General features: G+C 41.3%; 1 protein-coding gene across 1 annotated transcript in view; it reads right to left on the bottom strand.

Moving 5' to 3' along the window:
• Nucleotides 1-363: 363 nt before the first annotated feature.
• LOC124593829 (glutamate receptor ionotropic, kainate 2-like) overlaps nt 364-22,669 on the bottom strand; it is a 179,061-nt gene continuing 156,755 nt past the window's right edge. The window contains exons 6-7 of the mRNA XM_047132176.1: nt 18,255-18,442; nt 364-732 (exon numbers count right to left, since the gene is read on the bottom strand). Coding sequence (XP_046988132.1) covers nt 364-732; nt 18,255-18,442 — 557 coding nt within the window. The remainder of the gene's footprint in view (nt 733-18,254; nt 18,443-22,669) is intronic.

The following is a 22,669-nucleotide window of genomic DNA, read 5'->3' as shown; positions in this document are numbered from 1 at the left end:
GCGGAGGTTCGAGTCCTCCTTCGGGCATGGGTGTGTGTGTTTGTCTTTAGGATAATTTAGGTTAAGTAGTGTGCGTTAGCTTAGGGACTGATGACCTTAGCAGTTAAGTCCCATAAGATTTCACACACATTTGAACATTTTTTATAAACTCTCAGTCCGCCACAAATCTTCAACTTTCCTCGTTGATTTATATCAAAACCAACCATCAGCTAATGTATTTAACTCCTTTGTGTCTCACTGTTTGTAATGTTGATATTGCTATGCGGCCCACGTAAGAGAGGGCCTGCTTGTTCTAGCCAGATCAGGGTAAACAAGTAAATCAGTGTAACGTTCCTTGAATAACAAAGACTCTTTCCAATGAGTCTACCATAGAATTGCAGGTTCTTGTAATGTTAAGTCAATAACGAAGTGCTTCAAAACAGTTTGGCGGCGGCTGTACTGTGGAGATTGCCGCGTACGGCGTTCCCTCCACTGGCGCTGTTCCGGCCGGTGCAGTGCCTTCGCCGCTGCGGCAGACGGCTCCCGCTGCACGCCGGTGGAGGAGTACTTGTTGGCAACCAGTTCGGCCGCGAAGGCGACCAGGGAGAGGCAGAGTCCCAGCGTGAGCAGCGCGAACTCCCCCTGCACGTGCGACAGCCGCAGCTTCACCGGCTCGTCGCCGGCCGGCGAGGAGGCGCGCGCGCCCGCCTGCACGGCCAGCTGCACGCGGGGCGCCATCCACTGCCGCGACACCTGGCGGGCCAAAGTGTCACTCTTTCAGGAGCGAATATGGTGGCTCGGTCCCAGCCTGTCTAACGGTTTCCAAGCGGCACAAAATTCTTAAATTCAAAACTTCATATAAACATATCAAAAAAGTTTTGCATCACCCCGATTCCCAGAACTCCTGAAGATAAACGTTGATTGTGGATATTGCATCACAGAAACAGTCCCTTTGACTGCTCTGAGATGTCACCAACCCGCCCAAAGACGTAAACAGCCATGCATCAGAAGCGCCTATTAGACAGAGGGGGACCGACAGCTGATTCTCCCATACCCGCCCCCTGCCACGTCTTCACTGGTGTATCCCCCCTACCCTCCATCTCTACGCCCTACATATCCTTTACCAAGGTGGCTTCCATCAACTCCTCCTCCCGGATGGTGCCCTCTCTCCCTCCATTTATCCCTCCTGTCAACGCTGATCCTCAACCCCCTCCTTTCCTCCGTACTTTCCCTGGGCTCCCTCTTCCTCCCTTCCATCCTTTTCCAAGGTGGCTTCCATCAACTCCCCCTCCCGGATGGTGCCAACTCTCCCTCCATTTATCCCTCCTATCAACTCTGATCCTCACCCCCCTCCTTTCCTCTGTCCTTTCCCTGGGCTCCCTCTTCTTCCCCCCTTCCATCCTCTGTTTTCTCCCTGTCTACCCTCTCCCTTCTCCCCCCCCCCAAGTCCTTTTGTACTCCCCTCCTCTGCCTTCCCCACTCTGTGGCACGTCTGCTCAGCACCCCCCACCCCTCTTCTGGATCCTCCTCTTCCATTGGCTCCTTTCCCCCCTCCCACTTCACTTTTCCTCTCCTTCCACCCCTTTTTTTCCCGTCATCTGACCAGTTTCCCCTACCTGCTCTCGGTATGTCATATTTGTGTCAACTTTTTAGTGCAGTGTTTAAGTGAGTGTTCAGTGTTCTGCGTCTTTCCACAGTGTTGCGAACGGAAATCATGCTGTCGCTGGATGTTCATTTTATATCTCTTGCGAACAGAACCCAGACTGTCGCCGTGTTTCTTAATTGTCTGTCTATTATTTTTCTGCTTCCTGTGTATTTTATTAGCATTATCAACCCCGTATTTTATGTTTTAAGCTCCAGAATTTTCTGCCATTTTACCTGTAAGTCACCGATTTTATCGCCAACTGTTATTATTTTTTCTTATCTTCATCTTTTTAAAACAAATTCTGTAGGCTGAAGAGCGGCGTAATAAGCTGCTGCCAGCCCGCCCCCTTTACGGGGAATCGAAACTCAATAAAGGAAAAAAAAAAGGACAGCTGATCAGTTCCAGTCATTCCACTAGGAAGGATGTACATGGCACGTGTTGCCTGTAGTTCAAACATGCCTAGATTTATCACATTATACGGAGAATGCTGAAGATTAGATGGGTAGATCACATAACTAATGAGGAAGTATTGAATAGGATTGGGGAGAAGAGAAGTTTGTGGCACAACTTGACTAGAAGAAGGGATCGGTTGGTAGGACATGTTCTGAGGCATCAAGGGATCACCAATTTAGTACTGGAGGGCAGCGTGGAGGGTAAAAATCGTAGAGGGAGACCAAGAGATGAATACACTAAGCAGATTCAGAAGGATGTAGGTTGCAGTAGGTACTGGGAGATGAAAAAGCTTGCACAGGATAGAGTAGCATGGAGAGCTGCATCAAACCAGTCTCAGGACTGAAGACCACAACAACAACAACACGGAGTTCACTATCCGAAAATTACCTCGAGCAATTAAACAGAGAACCAACTCGTGAAGATAACATCTTGGACCTACTGATAACAAACAGAACCGAACATATCGACTCTGTAAGCGCAGAACAGGAAATCAGCGATCATAAGGCCGTTGCAACATCCCTGAATATAGGAATAAATAGGAAAACAAAAAAAACGGAGGAAGGTTTATCTGTTTAGCAAGAGTAATAGAAGACAGATTTCAGACTACCTAACAGATCAAAACGAAAATATCTGTTCCGACACTGACAGTGTTGAGTGTTTATCGAAAAAGTTCAAGGAAATCGTAAAATGCATTACAGAGCCAGAGGCTGGTTGAACATGAACGCAGCTGGAGTTTGCAGAATTCAGATTCTGCATTTTCTGAGCATGTACTGAGCGAGGGACACAACTACCAGCCAGTGTCCCATGTACTTCACTTAGAAAACAAAGGCCATAAACTCAACCTTCTCGAAGCCCTGGAAATTAACAAACATCTTGCTCACAGTTCAGATCTCAACCTAAATTACCAGACACAGCTCAACACTTCCGCTCTCCTAAACTTCATATAACCATCTTTGTTGTTCATTACTTCCCACACTCTCTCTTTCTACATATTCCCATTTCCCTGTATGCATTAAGTTGTTTTATTTTCTTGAAGTTATCTTTGTGTTCCACATAGACTGTAGTTTCAATAGTTAAGGCTTTCTTTTAACTGGTACTTGTATTACTGTCCATGTTTAACACCCCTTGTAGTTGTCTCATCAAATACAGTTCATATTTTGCTTTGCTCATTTATTTAATGAAAACTGTTACACAACCACTGCTTTGATTATAATGTTAATGTTAAAATGCAGTACCACCACACTCTTAGACTGTAGGTTAACTCAAACACCTCCATTTTCCTGCATTTATTTATTTCTGTTTATCTTATTGATATTGCTTAAGTTCCTTACATATTCCGTATTTTCATTGATAACTGTCTCTTCTTTTAATTTGTTGTGTATCACTCTCCATGTTTCATACCTCCTGATGAAGCCTCGTCTAGTAGTAATTTTATTTTATTTTATTAGTTTTGTTTATTAATAGAAACTGTTATGTAGCCATGCTATTCCTATTTTGCGCTAAAGGTTTTCCTGTCTACTCCACTGTTATCCATGTACAGTTCAGTTTTTACTTTTTCATTGCAAAGATGTTATTTACTGTATGTTTCCACATCAGTCTAGATGTGTTACTTCTCCTCCAAAGTTGTCTGCTAATATTTAATTTCTTTGGTGGTAATACTCAGTAAATGTCTGAAGATGGCCTTGTAAGCCGAAAACCGCTTTACAATAAAAGTAATACTGTGGAACAAAAGCAAACTGGTGCTTTTCATTTATTATAATGTAGTTCTACCAAGAACCGACGGAAGATTCTGTTAATATGAAAAACTCAAATATTTTGGCTTAAGTTATCTATCGCTTAGCACTGATAACCTGGATGTTGAGCTCTCCTAATTCACAAATCTGTCGTTCCCTGGTATAAAACAATAACGCTAGTAATCATTTGGAGAGTCTGAAATGGACGTTGAATTACAGAAGCTGGACAAAAATACGGAAACACAGTGAGAAACATTTACTTGCAAATGAATGCATATGTTATCCAAGCCTCTAGTTTGCTCTGTAGTATTTGAAGACGAAACGCTCCTGTGTGATGTCCTCGATATGTTCCAAATGTGACTCGTCATCAAAACAGTTTTCTGTGTAGCTGTAAATCTGTTATGACAAAGCTAAGTGAATTCGAACGAGGGCATATTGTTGATGTTGGTATGGTGACAGCTTCCGTGAACAAGTTAATCGAAGAGTTTTGTGTTTCAAGAATCACCGTTCCGATGATTTATACCGGGAACAGAGAGAGCAGAAAAACGTCGTCCATTCAGTCACAACGCGGACAAAAGCTTGTGTCGAGTGATCGTGAGAGAAGCTCACAGAAGAGGATTGTGTCGAGAAGAAAGAGAATGACAGCTGGAAATGTCTCTGCAGAACCGAATGTCGAACTCCGGAATCCTGTCGACACGTAAACAACACATAGAGAGATACATAAGCAGGGAAATGCAGGGCGACCCCGAATTCCAGTATCACTCGTCAGTGATGCTTATGGCCATAAAACTTGGAAAAAGTAAAAAAAGTCATTTGGTCGGATGAGTATTGTCCCACCGTGTTTCCACCTTCTGGCCGAGTAGGCGTCTCAAGACGGAAATATGGTGGGGTTTCAATGATAACTGGGCAGTCATATTGCGGCATTTCATTGGCCTCATGGTTTCCTTGTAAGTTCATATTACTGCCAAGGATTATGTTACCACATAGGCCCATCAGATCTATCCCATGGTACAATGTTTGTTCCCCAATGATGATGCAGTGGTCCAAGAGTAGAGGGCCTCTGTCCACACAGCTTGCGTCGTCCAGAACTGGTTTTGTGAGCAGGAGGATGATTGTTTGCACCCCTCTGCCACTACAGTCACTAGATCTCAACATTATTAAGTGTTTGTGCCCTTCTTTGCAAAGAAGTGTGCTTGATCGCTAACTACCTTCGTCATCGTTACTTGAACTTGTCATTATGCTGCAGGAGGTATTATATACGATTTGTCGGCCGGTGTGGCCGAGCGGTTCTAGGCGCTTCAGTCTGGAACCGCACGACCGCTATGGTCGCAAGTTCGAATCCTGCCTCGGGCATGGATGTGTGTGATGTCCTTAGGTTAGTTAGGTTTAAGTAGTTCTAAGTTCTAGGGGACTGATGACCTCAGATGTTAAGTCCCATAGTGCTCAGAGCCATTTGAACCAATATACGATTCCACTGCAAACCGTACAGGGGCTGTATTTGTCCGCTTCGAGACGGCTGGAAGTTGTATTGAATGCCAAGGGCTTTTATAAATCGTATAAGGCATCATAATGTGCTGTGGTTTTGGTATTTCCATATTTTTATCCATGCTCGTATGCATCTCCTCTGCGCGGAAGAAGAAACGCTGCAAGCGGCTATTAATCGACATAAAATGGTAGAATGGTCTTAAAAAACAGACTTCGGACATTATAGACAGCTAGGAGCCACTCGGTTTTTCCGATGACTGGATTCCATCTCTGACAAGGTCTTGTCAGTTTAATTCACTGCCTCTCTAATAGCACGAATTGTAAACTGAAGAGCCCAAGAAACTCATACACCTGCCTAATATCGTACGCCCCCGCGAGCACGCAGAAGTGCTGTACACGACATGGCATGGACCGAGTAACGTCTGAAGTTGTGCTACAGGGAACTGACGCCATGAATCCTGTAGGGATCTACATAAATCCGTAACAGTACGAGGGGTCGAAGGTCTCATCTGAACAGCCCGTTGCAAAGCATCCCAGATATGTTCAAAAATGTTCATGTCCGGGGAGTTTGATGGACAGCATAAGTGTTTAAATTCAGAAGAGTGTTCCTGGAGCCACTCTGTAGCAATTTTTGACGTGTGAGGTCTGTGCATTGTCCTGCTGGAATTTCCCAAGTCTGTCGGAACGCACAATGGATGCAGGTGATGAGACAAGATGCTTAAGTACGTGTCAGGTGTCAGAGTCGTATCTAGACGTATCAGTGGTCCCATATCACTCCAACTGCACACGCCCCACGCCATTACAGAGGCTCCACCAGCTTGAACAGTCCCCTGCTGACATGCAGCGTCTATGGCTTCATGCGGCTGTCTCCATACTCGTACACTTCCACCCGATCGATAAATTTGAATCGAGACTCGTCCGACCAGGTAACATGTTTCCAGTCATCAACAGTCCAATGTCGGTGCTGACGGGCTCAACGAGGCGTAAAGCTTTGTATCGTGCAGTGATCAAGGGTACACGACTGGGCCTTCAGCTCTGAAAGCTCATATGGATGATGTATCATTGAATAGTTCGTACGGTGACACCTGTTGTTGGCCCAACATTGAAATCTGCAGCATTTTGCAGAAGGGTTGCACTTCTGTCACGTTGAACGTGGTAGTTCGTCCCGTTCTTGCAGGATCTTTTTCCGGAAGAGCGATGTCGGAGATTCGATGTTTTACTGGATTCCTGATATTCATGGTGCACTCGTGAAATGATCGTACTGGAAAATCCCCACTTCATAACTACGTCGGACATGGTGAGTCACATCGCTCTAGCGTCGACTATAACACCACGTTCAAACTCACTTAAACCTCTATAACCTGCCATTGTAGAAGCAGTAACTGATCTAACAACTGAGAGAGGCACTCGTTGTCCTAATATACAGGCGTTGCCGACCGCAGCGCCGTATTCTGCTTGTTTACATATCTCTGTACTGGAATACGCATGCCTATACCAGTTTCTTTGGTGCTTCACTGTGTGTTTCATATACAGTTTTTGTGTAAGGAAACTTTGCTTGCTGTTGACTTGGCACTTTCTGTAGCCATACTCCACGATCGATGTGACGACGTGTCTGTGCTAGTTAGTGTACGGCTAAGCGGGGGCCTGTGATCTTCAGAACCCTTTCATTCCTGCAACCTACTAGTTCCGCAGTTCTCTTAGAGCCCTGTAATTTTAGCTCGTCGCGTTATCCTCTGTACTTAAAACGACTGTGACAGCATCTCCATTCCATTTCTCGTTCTTTGAAGTCTTTCTAGTATCTCCAGGGTGTAAGGTCTGCAGCTGTATGATTCAACTGTTAATCACAGTTGAACATATTTTTGACCCACAACTTAAATAGCTTTGTTGGATGCGACCAAATTTTTATTGGCAAACAGCCGGAAACGTTTCACAACCGTTGTCTTTGACAATATAATTTCTCTGAAAATCATCCGCAGTTGCGAAAGTTAAACTAAGCTTTGCAGCTTGAAGATGTCAGTATTAATTACGACTCAATTTAGGAGCAAAGTTAATAGTATGTTATTACAGATCATTTAAAATCAATGTTGTTTTCAGTAACTCGAGCAAAGCAGGCATAGCAGAAATATACTTGATGACGATAAAAACTGTCTCTAGCAACTGAGCTAGCCTTGCAAAATCGAGGACGTCCAGAAATCCCGACCGTATTTTTTTGATGGCACAAACAAAACTATCTTCTGAACGACATCTTACACAGATTTTGAAAATTCTGCAAATCCCACTAGACCAAAATTCTTCGTCAGAATTAAACATTAGAAGATTTGAGTTTAAATTATGGTTTCCCCTAGGTAAAAGAATACTCCATTTTAGAGACACCGTTTTTGTTTTTAATTCAAGTTTAAGCGTTGTAAAAGCTGAGATGGCAGAGTGTTCCTTAGTTTGGACTCATAATTGCACACGGACAACTAAGGAAATTTTGGAAATGAAATACTAAGGTACCAACATCCAAGTCAAATAAATGGCTTTTGCCATTTATTGAAAAGCTATAGAAGAAGTGTATATGCAGTACAGGAGGGGTTTCATACCTTTCAAGACCTTCGGAGGCGTAGTGCTAGCAGTGCTGAGGAAAGGAGATAGACGAAATTCGGAATCCTACGGGACACCGATCGAATGCCGGCAGTCACGAATTCGATACATCTGTCCACAATTAAATTCTGTTTCTCGCACTTCAAAGTGCTTCACCGAACTATATAAAGTGCACAGGTCCGCTTCTAAAGCCCTCGTGAGGGCGGATACTTGGCCAAATACCTTACAATTGCTAATAACATTGTCACCTGTCAGCACGTGTGTAGGCTGACTTCCAATACTCCTGATTCAACGTAGAGGTGAAACACGGGACATCTCCACCCACAACATTTCGCCCGTTCACCTTTGGTAAGCTTTGTCAAGCGTAAAAGAATGTTGTGCTATGAAATCGTATGAGAAGGAGTTAGCGCCCATGCACTCACATTAGGCCTGGCACTATCGTATCATGGGAAACCTCTACATGATCAACAACTGCTCGTCGTATAAGGTGTCCACTGCTTAAGGCGGCGCTAATCCGGTGGTCAGGCAGTGCAGATTGAGGGATGGAGCGGTTGCACTTTCTGTGCTCGCCTTCCCCTATCAGCTAGCGCTTCTGTGGTCTTCTTTCGGCTTTTCCCACGCTAACTTTGAGGCTGTTGCAAGTCACGACAACCTATCCCATTTTCCCTATTAGCGTTTTCCTCCTAGCATTTATAAAATCAGATTAGCTACTATCTAAACAGTTTTTATCATAAAGGTGACAAGTTATTCCAGTAGCTCTGTTCTGGCATTCAGATGGGTACCAATAATGTATCTGGCAAGAATTTCTTCTAGATGAATCATTATAGCCATAATTCAGTGCAACAGAAACGTAAAAAGATACCATTATTATTGTGTTTTTCATCGTAGGTTTACTTGGCTGTTTATCAACCAGGAGTTAGCTCATGGCATTACTGAACGTAGTGACAGTGCATAGGGTACTGTAGTAACTTTCCTTCAATCGGATGGAAGCGCAGAATGGATTCATCTTAAAATTTACACAATGTTGAGTTATTGTGTAAGTACACATCCAAAGAGTGGGACTTCCTATTTCCCATATGTCGTGTACATGTAACAATACACAATAGTATTGGTCTTTCATTCTATGAAGAAGTATATGATAGTAAGATGCTGTAATCTTTTGACTTAGTAGATCCTAAACCGGGGAAAAAATTGAGGTTCTTTAAAGAAATCAGCGAACTTTGGCAAAAAGTGAAAACAACAAGTATGATAGCGCTGGAGCGGCAGGAACAACTATAAATCCTGTTGAAACACTTAAATCGATTAGAAGTAGGTTTATTTTATGTAACTGTGTATCTGCAATTATGAAGTGCGTATTCTTTGTTAGTTAGAGTCATTCACTTGTGACAGGAAACTTATAGTTTTGTAATATATATATGAATAAAGCAAAATGATTTGCTAAAATAATGAATTTTTATAAAATGTGTATGTTTATCAGAAAGACACTGTTAAATGGAAGCTGGTTCATGCATAGGGCACTTGTATTGTAAAATGTAAAACTTGTAGTGAAGCCCCTCTTCAAAGGTAGTGGCATGGAGCAATGTAAAAGGTGGTCGTGGGGGTCGAACTGGGTGGCTCCTTGGCGGGAAAGGTACGCAGTAAGTGACTAGCCGTAGCCCGGTACACTTCGACGGTGCCAAGAGAGGCAACTGAATGCTGCTTTGCGAGGGATTTTTGCCTTGCAAGTGGAACTGGCTATTATTTGGTATTCTCGGCAAAAAGGAATGGCTCTAACATGGTGGAAACCGACGACAATCAGAAATTTTATAGAACATTCGTACATCAAGAGCAGTGAGTACCGTAAGCTGTCACGTCGCTTGCCACCAAAACTTCGCCACTGCTTCGCTAACTTCATACATCCATATATTTATATGGCGATGGACCAGTTAATTTGGGTGAGTGGTTTTAATAATAATCCAAATGCTATAAATCTGTGTTTCGGACCGTATTTCTATCATTATCAGGAATCTATGGACGGTCCTCTCCCAAGTGGTACTAAAACTCAGTATCCAGTTTTAAATGAACTATTATTACTTTCAAGTGTTCTAAAGTGGTTACCTTTTGTTTGTCAAATGTGAAAGGAGTGACAAAAGTTAAAGGTAAAACAACAAAAGTGAAGTCATATAGGATTTTGCTTATGTACTCTCAGTGTATTGCAAACTATAGTTTTGCAAGAAGACAGTGCCAGATTGTGTAAAAGTTATTGTCTAAAAATCTGCTTCCCCGTGGTAAAAAGGAGGCAAGTTTGTTTTAAAATTAGTGGTGTCTTGATTCCTATCATGAATGACCCCTTTTTTTTAGTTACTTTAGCTCAGTGTTGAATATTTTGCATTGAAAAGTAGAATATAAACTATTCCAAGTGAAGTTAAGGAGTAGCTTTGTTTGAATTAGTTTTTTCTACTGAAACAATCGTACAGCTTGACTAGTGACATTACACTCGTTAATGGGTACCCATTATACTCATCTATATATATATGTACACAAACAGTGTAATTGTGATTTTCTCTTTATTTGTGTTTTTTTACATGTCAGTTGAGATAGAAGCCCCTAAGTCCACATTTAGCTCTGCACTTCCTGCAGTAACATTTTAGTACTGTTTTAAGTAGTGATCTTGAGGGTAGCCGTGATTAGTATTAGCGTAGTGCAAATTTGCTGTCCATAATTACTGGAGTGTGCGTTATTGATAACAGCAGCTATACACAGCTCAGAATACCCTACGTCAGTTTGTATCCTGTGCGGTATTCAAAGCGAAATATTAATGAAAGTAAGTTTGATAACCATTATTCAATTTTCTTCAAAATATCTTTCCAAATTTATGTGCCCAATTGGGCTGGCTTCCGTTCATTTTTTTTAATTCACATATGAATTTTACCACTTTCATTAAATCCCAAGGTTAAAGTCTGTTTAGTTTTTCTATTGATTTTCCATATTCAAAATTATAGTCCGATACCTTTATCTATTAGACTCACGCACGGTCAAAATTCAAAATCCTCTCAGACAGTAACATTAACTTGTTCCACGGCAGGCTGGTGTTATAGTGTCCGTATGTTACCTCAGTTTGCACTTAGCCAGTAGGTTTTGTTGACGAACCCCGAAGTACCAAAGGTCAAAACAATAAAATTCCGGAATCGGTATCAAGGAACGTATCAGGATACAGAGTTACTACGAGTGTCATCAGAAAGTTACAACTGTCCACGAAAATCTTTGCCGTACCTGCAGGTAGGGTTAAGCCGTTTTAAGTGTAACTTAAGCGCTCGTCTCCTTCTCTATATCTGCGCGAATCTTCCTAAAATTGTGTAGCAAATCTTCTCTTAAAAGATTAACAAACAAACTAATTCCAAACTTAAACTCAAGTGCTGTCCATAATTATGACTACACTGAATTGCACAAAGACTCAATATAATATGCTCAACACTGTCTACAAACTGAACCTCACTGTTTCTATAAAAATGTAGTGCTGCCCTGAATATAACCGGACTTTGGAAATGAAGGTGCAAGTGAACTTCAAAAGTTATTCCTGGTCCTAAATTGTATTTTCGCATACCTTGTGCCTTGACAAACATTGTAGATTTTACGAAAGAGCGCACAGGGTACATAGCTGCAAAGCATCATTAAAAAGTCCGACCGAAAATTCCATACCACAGACTGCAACGTGCGTTCGTAGATAATACACTGAATGAGGAGTGGAAATTTTAACTGGTAATAAACTACGTCTGACATAATTCAAAGAAAACTCTATACCAACAGTAATGCTTTAAAATTCAGCTGAATGTTGACGTTAGTACATGTGTAATATGACTTCAGGAAATAAATTTACACAGGGGGAACCTCATCTTCCTAACAGAGAAATACACGTGACAATCCCACTGTCTGAGCGTCGTTACTGCACTTTCACTAACACAAAACAATGCTCAGCGCTAGGGTGCTTACCTCAACCTCTCAACATTCCAGAAAAGCTAACAAACAGTCCTCCTTCGCTTCTTTCTCAATCATAGCATCAAACTCATTCATACTCAATTTCGTCAATTTCATGCCACACTTTTAAAGAAAATTTCCTTACCAGTTCTTCAAAATATGTCTGCTACTCAACACTGCTCAGCTTAGAAGGTGTGTGACTTTGTTGGCGCTATTCGCCAAAGGCGGTGTAGCACCGCAGGGATACTGTAGGAATAGCCGAAGATTATTAAGCTGCATGCTTTTGCTCTGTGTGAGCTATCTACGCCTAAGGTTCCGTAAGAGAGAGAATTTACAGAGTGACGAAAATAATAAGCACACCTGACTAAAGGAGCTGCAGACCCACTTCCTCAGGCGCCAGAGTCATCGTCATTGTAGGACATTAAGTCGAAAAAGGAAGAAAAGAGATCAAAAGTCATTCATAAAGGAATACAAGATGTTCCGCACACCCTTAGAGCACGTCGCGGAATGACTGACTGATATGGGTTTGTGAAATGTTTTGTCGGTAATACATGTCACTGTTTTGATATACTCAGGTATACTACGTGCTTAGTTTGCTGTTATGGATTTATTTTTGTTGGTAGTATTTATAATGATAGCACATAGGGTATTGTCAAACTGTATAACGGTGATAGTGATTGTATGCGTAAATCTTATTGAAATAGGAAAGGAAATAAACACAGATGAGATTCAGAGTATGGTTGACAATTTATACTGTTTGGAATTGGCAATGCCTTTTGTTGTAAGAAAGCTGTACGATCATTGTGTTTAAATATTTGATAATGTCAGTTGTTTAGAGGCCAGCTATGATAAGCTGAATGTCGTGGGGAAGTGCTGTGGACACACAGTTATTTCCAGGAAGTAGTTAGACTTTGGAGGCACTCAATTCTTTTTCTGAACATGGTGATAGTAAAATTTTATGAGTAACGGAATCCCAGGGGCATGACAGAGATAACGGGATGCTAATCAATGGTGAGTACGACACACGGTCTCCCGGCTACTGTCTCTGGAACGACTGACATAAATCTGCCTCAATCTGTGTTTTATTTTCCAGTAAAGCCACAGATGTGTGTTTCAAGCGAAGTAACTAGCCTTCCCAAATAAAACATTGAAACCAGACCTTCTACATTCTATCCACAAATTCATAGCATTGTAAAAGGAACGAATCACTGCAGACCAAATGTTTCAGAATATACAACTGTATTAACGAGACACAATACCAGACCGTACTGACCATAACTGTAGCAGTTTCCAGTGCTGTGCTGATTCTGGTTATGTTTTACGTAGCATAATTTTATTGTAACCGAAAATGTGTACAATTTCCAAAGCCACCTGTACATCAAATCCCAGTCGAATAGTTTACTTATAGATGTACAGATAAGAAAGATTTAGAGTATTGTATTACCTGCATTAAGCCTTAAGTGCGGTGTCTGTGCGTGGAATGGGAAATATTGTGATTCCGTTAGTCTGTTAGTGTGTATTTACAGGAAATGCATCCTCGTAAGAACATGAATTGAAGAAAATAAGGTTTTAGAACTAAGAGCGCAACCTAGGAACCATGTGGTTAGAGATAGACACAGTGTGAGAGGAACCAGGAACGTTGCATATAATTGCATTTTCTGCATGTGTGTCAAGAATTCTTCAGGGACACCTCGAAAACTCGAAGTTGTATTTATTAAATATTGAGGCAGTGTAGCAGTGTAGCCAGAAAAACTCCAAAGACCTTTCCTGGCGACAAGAGGCAGGGAAAAAGGACCAAGTAGCCAGGGAGAGTTCCAGTGAGAAAGGAACATTGGTGATTCAGTAACAGACATGGTAGCTATATCACCACACTGCCCGAGCAGCGACCATCGCAGAATGACCACATGGTGACAAAGAGATATAATCTTAATGTTAATTGCACAAAGAATCACAGAAAAGCCTAAGTCGGACACAAGAACGTTTTTCAGTGCTCTGACCCCTTAGAATATGCCTGCTACCACTCCTGAAAGGCAGAGCTGCTGACTGGACAAGAAAAGTAGGGTTAATGACTCCTTATTCACGTCACAGTAGCAAAGGACACAAGTCTGTCTTCCATAACAGCACTTAAGTTCAGGTGGAGTTCTAATCTGTTTGCAGCTGTACAGCCAGAATGTGAACCCTGTGTCAGTAGCTGTGTGTTGTAGACTTCGATCTTCAGTGGAGCAATCTCCTGTCTGGAGGGACTTAGGCTCAGTGAGATGTAGCACCGAGTATTGAGTAAAGATTGATAGAAACCTGTGGCTGTCACCATCTGACAGATCCTTTGGAGGCTTAAGTAACAGGGGCTGAAAGCAAAACCATCATCCGTCATCATGGAGGGTGCGCTACTGCTGCCACTCCTCTGTTCTTGGAGCAGACTTCGGCACTGCCTGTCTCTGTTGTATGAGGAGGCCAAGGATCATTCGTGCACGACTTCATATTCTTGAAGCACAGCTGATAGATGCCTTCCCTTTGTGCAGTTTCTGATGGGACCATGGGAGCCTCCCCATCATCTCCTGGAAGCTGCGTGCAGCCGCAATCGGTACTGGCGAGGTTGTATACTAATGCAGGTGAGATTTATTACCTCTTGTCATTGCTGGAGCTGAGATGACGCGCCTCCTGACCGTTCTCATGTGCCGACCGGCTCGTTCTATGGTGGAACTTTAATACCAACACTGCTAGTGTTGCTGGCTGCCAGAAAATCGATATGTCAACTGTCGTATTTTGTGAGTAATATATATTTGAAGTTTTCATAAGGTTTAATAATACCTTCGTTTATCAAACAGGCACCAACAGTTCGTGCCACCATGGTCCACGTCCTTGGGTGGTCAACTAACGACCTCGACTAGTTCTCGATACACTACCTTCTGTAATATGCTATGCAAAGGGCGCTGCAGTACAATATAAAGAAAATGACAATTTAATGTCCAACCATACAGCATGTGATGAACATGTGAAGACAACTAAGCATAATTTGACACAACTCAAAATAGCATGGAAATAATACACACTTCAGATAAATGTCCTTTGTCAAGGGTATTGGAGGAATTAGAAATATTTGTAGAAACCCGCTAAGAGCACTGGATGAACATATGAAGAAAAATAATCATAATTTGGCACAAATTGACCTAGTACGGATATTATAAGCACTGGAGATAAATAACACTTTTTAAATGTTTTGCAGGAGTTACAAATGTTTGTAGAAAGGAAGGGAAACTTGCTAAATGTATTAAATGAACGAAATGAATTTGAACCTAGAACACTATAGAGGAGGTAAATGTAACATTGCTAATAAACCATTGTAAAATTTACTACTCCACATTTAATTCAAAGCAAGTCATAATTTGTAAGTTATACGCTAATATGTTACCATTATTAGATTTCCGATTAATGTTATGTAACAGAATGCTAAGTCTCAAAATGTCCTGTTTTATACCCAACTGCAATTGTAAATTATCGAGAGTTTAGTAATCTAAGATTAATTTACAGATTCTTACTGTCGTTAGCTGAAATATTATAGATACACTCTTGTCTATCTGCCGATTTATCCTTACAGAAGCATTGTAAAAAGTGTATTTTTTAGTTGTGTATCATAGCAGGTATACTATTAAAGATTCTTTTGAAGACATGTTGTATGAAACTGTATTTTAAAAGAAAGTACAACACAATAAAATTTGTGTAATGTTAGAGTGATGTGTCTATATTTACCATCACAATAGCGGCAATTCAAATTTACACCTGTTTTTTCTGTGACAATACAAATGATACAAATGAAAGAGCAGTAATTTGATAACAGTATACAACTAAATTAAACTGGCTTTTCATGAGCTAAATTCAATCATATATATATATATATATATATATATATATATATATATATATGTGTGTGTGTGTGTGTGAGAGTGTAAGATATGCACTCATCAATAAATATACTATATTATCTTAGGATGCATTTGCCAAGAGGCGTTACAAACACTGTAACACAGCCAAATTAATCTCTGACATCATAAATGTAATCGGCCAATTATTTTGGCCATAAATTACCATAACGTAAATTCAGTATGTTCTTTTACGTCAAATTACGATTCACTATCAAGCGACGATCTTGTTAAATTGAACAAAACCGGTGAGTAAAAAGTGTTGATTGCGACGTGTGTCCTACAAACTTAGTTTTAACAGTCAGTGTGTCCCCTACTAGGAATTCCTAGTTTAGAAAAATAAGTAAAAAGGAACAGTCATTCTTGGCTGGTGTTGCAATGTGTACAGAACATTTCTTGGTGTTCTTGACGATATTGTTGTTCTGTCGTTGCAACTGCAAAAATGCGTGATTTCCTCGCCAGACGCGTTTCGCGTTGTTGAGGTAATGCATCATCAGTGGTCTGTAATAAAGTTATTTACATTTTGATTTGCTTTTAGATCGAAAAATAGTTCGTTAAGAATAGATTTATTTGTACTGATTCCCCACTTACATATGGAAATGCCATCTGCTAGCACATTGTTGTTTTTCTATGTTAAAAATTTTGGTCTAATTTTTAAATGTTCTGTAGCACTATGCATTTCTGTGTGACCATCGATCTGCTGTGTACTTATGTCCGCTCATCATAGTTTCTATCTCCCCCCTAAGGAAAAAAAATCCTCCATCGTCATTCCGTCTCTACTCTTACACAGTACATAAATACACAGAAACATAATTAAATAGAATTACACACATACGATAATGCAACGAAAAAATATGTTACAGGTCAAAGACAAAGTAGTGGAAAGGTTATGTTGACAACACTACAAAACACAAACAACAACACATACTCGAAGTAAAAAAACAAATACAATACAGTGGTGAGCATAAAAGTGTGTTGTGATAAACATAAGAAATGCATTGCACTGCAGGACATATAAAAATTAGATTACAACTATCAGTGTCTAACACAGAATATCAACGATGTGCCTGCAGACGGCATTTCCCGATGCAAGCGAGGAATCATCCGAAAATCACGGTAAGTGCGAATCAACTTATTCTTAATTAACCGTTTTTCGATCTAAAAGCGAATCAAAATGTAAATAACTTAATTACAGACCTCTGATGATGCTCTACCTCAGTCGGTCGATGTGACCGAGCGGTTCTAGGCGCTTCAGTCTGGAACCGCGCGACCGCTACGGTCGCAGGTTCGAATCCTGCCTTGGGCATGGATGTGTGTGATGTCCTTAGGTTAGTTAGGAGTAAGTAGTTCTAAGTTCTAGGGGACTGATGACCTCAGATGTTGAGTCCCATAGTGCTCAGAGCCATTTTTGATGCTCTACCTCAATAAAGTGAAACGCTTCTGGTGAAAAGATGACGCATTTTTGTAGTTGCAACGACAGAACAAAAATACTCTTAAGGATTATAAAGCAACTACGGACACTGTGGCCACTCAAATGAAGAATTTAATGTCGCATTTAGTAGAGATCTCTGACTGTAAAGAGTGTCGAATTATTTATTGAAACAGATTTTGTTTTAGGTTTGGTATACACAGAAACACTAATTTTGCTGGAATGAGATTTTCGCTCTGCAGCGGAGTGTGCGCTGATATCAAACTTCCTGGCAGATTAAAACTGTGTGCCCGACCGAGACTCGAACTCGGGAGGTTTGCCTTTCACGGGCAAGTGCTCTACCAACTGAGCTACCGAAGCACGACTGACGCCCGGTACTCACAGCTTTACTTCTGCCAGTACCTCGTCTCCTACCTTCCAAACTTTACAGAAGCTCTCCTGCGAACCTTGCAGAACTAGCACTCCTGAAAGAAAGGATATTCCGGATACATGGCTTAGCCACAGCCTGGGGGATGTTTCCAGAATTAGATTTTCACTCTGCAGCGGAGTGTGCGCTGATATGAAACGTCCTGGCAGATTAAAACTGTGTGCCCGACCGAGACTCGAACTCGGGACCTTCGCCTTCCGCGGATAAGTGCTCTACCAACTCAGCTACTGAAGCACGACTCACGCCCGGTACTCACAGCTTTACTTCTGCCAGTACCTCGTCTCCTACCTTCCAAACTTTACTAGTTCTGCAAGGCTCGCAGGAGAGCTTCTGTAAAGTTTGGAAGGTAGGATACGAGGTACTGGCAGAAGTAAAGCTGTGAGTACCGGGCGTGAGTTGTGCTTCGGTAGCTCAGTTGGTAAAGCACTTGCCCGTGAAAGGCAAAGGTCACGAGTTCGAGTCTCGGTCGGGCACACAGTTTTAATCTGCCAGGAAGTTTCACTAATGTTGCTGATTACTGTTGGAGAGCGCCATATAACTATGATTTAAATACGTATTTCAATCCGTATCTGAATTTATTGTGGGTCGTATGTGGCCGACTTCCTGTTAAATCGCCGCCAACGCAGTCCTCGTGTTGGCAGATCCGTACCTGTCCCTCCCAGGCTAGCAGCAGGCCGGACTCGATCAGCCGGTCGATGAGGGCGTCCAGCTGCTCGAGGTGCGGCCAGCGCTTGGGCACCGCGATCACCACCCACTCCCAGTAGATGTCCTCGCGCATCGGGCGCAACCACTTGCTCGCCGCCTCCTCGTCGATGTATTCGCCGATTGCGAAGTAGCCTGAGAAACAGACCCGACAGTTGCATGGGGTCTTAATTATATATAATGCAAAAAATCGCTCTGAGCACTATGGGACTTAACATCTATGGTCATCAGTCCCCTAGAACTTAGAACTACTTAAACCTAACTAACCTAAGGACACCACACAACACCCAGCCATCACGAGGCAGAGAAAATCCCTGACCCCGCCGGGAATCGAACCCGGGAACCCGGGCGTGGGAAGCGAGAACGCTACCGCACGACCACGAGATGCGGGCGATATATATATAATGCAAATATTTTTAATTTTAGTAGCTGTCTGTCCGGTTACGAAGTCTCGTAACCGGTTGGCCCTGACTAGTATTAGTACGCAATCTGACTGCATAGAATAACAACAAGGAATGAAAGGAAATTTCCGTTAACACAATTAATTAATTAATTAAGTCCCCAGCAACTATAAAAGCTACGAAAAAAACAAAGCACAAGTGTAACTGTTCTGTGTGTGGAAGCGTGATTCAACGTACACATCTGGCACGGTTCTTCCTCAATACGACAAGATGCTTTAAACGCCATTTACAATTAAGTAATTTAAAAAAAACAGAAATACTATGATTGCACATAGAAATCAGAATTACACTCTAATACATGAACACAAGCCAGATGCTTTGTTGACTGAACCTCTGACCAAGAGACATTGTTAGTTAAGAAACTTAAAAAAAATTTAAAAAAAATGTTTTTTACCTTCATATATATTGACGAAAAATACCCTCTGATCATTCCAACATCTCCATTCGAACAACATCTGATGTCTAGCCCATCAAAACAACTGCACACGACATGGCCTCAAATAATACAGCTATCAACATCCTCTCAGCAAAGCACTAACCACCACACCTTCTGAACAAGCACTGCCAGTGGAGGTGGCGGAATAAAACTCTTTGGCGCGATCTCTGGCGCTCTGACTCAGTGTAGCCACCTTTCACAGTACGCTGTCGCATTATTAGGGAATGCTGTGTGGTGCAAAAATTACCTCACCTCTGCAAATTGCCATCAAATCTTATAGTGCCAAGCTGTCAGTGTATTAATTAAGCCCACGATAACAATACAGTGACTCGGCGGTCACCGAGAATTTTGCGTGCCACAAGATTAACCCAGATTTGAGTGGCTGTAACAGGAGGAATGTTTTTGTTTTGATCAGAGATGGATGTACGTTTGCCTGTGCAGAGTGAGCCCAAACAGGAAGGGACTAATGCAAACACCTAGCTTTCGGCGGGGAAATACAGCAATGGAGTTACTTTTAACAAAACCGTAAGACAAGCATTGAAAGTCTGATTGATACTGTGATCCTCGAATCAGATTACACTCCATTCAGGTCGAAATTTATTTCACTCTGGTAAAAATCAAGATCATTAGCACGAGATCCCTCAAACAGCTGTAGAAACAAGAATGTTAAATGATTTCCCTTGCACTTGACTACACAATTCCTCTTAACTTTTTGAATGTTTCCTTACCGCCCACAACTGTCATCTCTTATTTCTTTTCTGATCTGTCGTAGGCTACAATTTCAGCCATCATTTACTTTCAAACAACACGTAAAAAAAAGAAGAAAAATATATCTGTAAATGACCTATGGCTAAAACTGTATGTGAATAAAGAAAATTAATTTAGTCTGAAGTAGGACGCAAGAATAAGATATAGCTTCATGTCCACTAGGAATCCATGAGAGACGGACAACTAGCACGGAACGCAAAAGTATAGAGTGCGAAGTCTGCTATTCCCTTTCAGTGAATTATGCCGGTATTAATCTTAAGCGATGTAGGGAAACTACGGAGAAACTAAATCTGGATGGCCTAACGAAGATATGAAACGCCATCCTACCCAATATATCCGGTTTCTCGCCTTGCGCCTCATCACTCGGCGGTATTAATTTGTAGAGGAAGTAAGCAAGACTATATCATGCAAGACGAAAGGAACGAAACTGTTACACGCATACCGTCATGTGTAATACCAGCTTCCACGTGTATATCTCTTGTAAACTATATCAAACCTTTAGCAGCACGGGGAAGTTCACACGTATCGGTCGTTATCACTTTCTTGCGCTGTACATCTTCCATCAGCAAGATCTCCTTCTCCCGCCCCTTTCCCTAACCACTATACCTCCCTCCTTCCTTCTCTCTCTCTCTCTCTCTCTCTCTCTCTCTCTATATATATATATATATATATATATATATATATATATATATATATATATACATAAACACACGTGCTGTGCACATTAAACACATAGTATAAGTTAAAAAGCCTCAATTCAGTCGGAAACCGCGAGAACCGTTCATAATTTTAAAATTACTACGTCGATATATAAGTATGAAAATTTAAATGATTACATTGCTCAGGTCATCGAGATGAATGATCTTAAGAATAGAAAAAACGAATACGACAAAATATGAATAGAATTTATTCAACTGCACACGAACGTAATTTCAAAATCATTAGGATGATATAACCACCAATTGTGGATCAATGGAACAACACTGTCATGCTACATTTCCGTTGTGTTATAGTGAGTCTCATATCTGAAGTAATTGATTAATATATGAGATCTGCATTTCGTGGAGGAATGTGAGGATAGTTTGGTGTGTTGACGGTTCTTGGATCTATTGACGCTCTTATTCTAATCCTGCTGTGGTAAAGAGAAACGAGCGTCATTTACGATACACCTTCATTTTTTGCAACAGTAACACAATAACCTGTCTAACGGTTTAGATCAGTTTGAGGCAGTACTTGGCTAAATTTCTCAGCGGGTACATTACAGTGATGTATCGTGAAATATACAAAATACAGAAAAGTGATCACGGAAGGAGCTAATGATTTACCGTGCAATGTAAGAAAAAATTATAGCAAAGATTTTATTTTGTGAACTTCACTGCGGTACTAAAAGAAGTCATTAGTGACACAAAGAAAATTAAATATCCAGATATGAACAGCCTCGACTTCACTATCCCTTTTTGTTTCCATAATCGGCTTGAGAAATTCACAGGGCTACTGTGTTGATTATGTTATATTATTGTAGTTCTTTGTCTGTTAACTCTCTTTTATATTCTGCTGCAGTGTAGCTCACTATTTTACTGGTTTCGTAAAGTTATTAGCCTTCATATTTTGATTTAGACACTTAATTATCCTTGAGACTTGAAGACAAATTATTCGACACTTGTTTCTTTGGAAGTTAAGTAGAAGAAGGATGAAAAGAAGATATTGACAGTTTAGCTGCTGAAGCAATACGAAACAAGATTTTATGGGTGAATTTTTAACCCCACGTTAATTCTTATGTGAGACGTAAAAAAGAACATCTTCTTTCTCAAATCCTGGTATCTACGAGAAAAGACATGAAGCTACCTATCACGTCTATCTTTGTAATTGGTAAACCAATTGAAGTACTTGGTTTAGAAATATCATGAGTACTAGAAAATGTTTTCCGTCTTTACTTTCGACGGAACAGTGTAACTCAGAATAAAATTTCGTTCTTTGTTAGATAAGTGTTGTTTTCATTCAGGCGTGCCGTAGAATGTAGTTTTGAGGCTCTTACTGGTTCCACACAGTCACGTTGTTCTCTACACATTTCAAGAGTTAGCATAATTTTCACAGACAGCGAATAGGGTGACGTTACTCCATCATATTCAGCACGGGTGTTCACGGTATGTGGAGTACTCACATGCGTAGGTGAACATGGACTGCGACAGGGATTCAAGAGAATTGCCAATAAATAATGGGACCAGCATATTCTTATGTTCAGCATGAGGTACTGCTGACGAAGCAAGCTGCTTTCAGTGAATTATTCTAGTCGTTTAATGACAACAATGGCTTGGAACCAGAATAGCAATTTTTGACTGAACAATGCCTTATGGCTATACTGATAAGGTTAAAGGATACCAAACAGAGTTCTGCGAAAGGCAACCGTATACACTGATCAACCAGAACATTATGACCACCTAACGAATAGCCGGTACTATCACCTTTGACATGGATAACAGCGGTGATGCATCGTGGCATGGAAGCAATGAGGCCTTGGTGGGTCGCTGGAGGGAGTTGGCACCACATCCGCGGACACAGGTCACCTAGTTCCTGTAAAATCAGGAGAGGGGGAAGAAGAACTCTGATGCCACGTTCGATCACATCACAGATGTGTTTGATCGGGTTCAGATCTGGCGAAATCGTCAATTGGAACTCACCACTGTATTCCTCGAACCG

The sequence above is a fragment of the Schistocerca americana genome, chromosome 2 (genome assembly GCF_021461395.2).
Source record: "Schistocerca americana isolate TAMUIC-IGC-003095 chromosome 2, iqSchAmer2.1, whole genome shotgun sequence".
Classification (NCBI taxonomy): Eukaryota; Metazoa; Arthropoda; class Insecta; order Orthoptera; family Acrididae; genus Schistocerca; species Schistocerca americana.
This window is presented reverse-complemented; position numbering and strand designations above follow the sequence as displayed.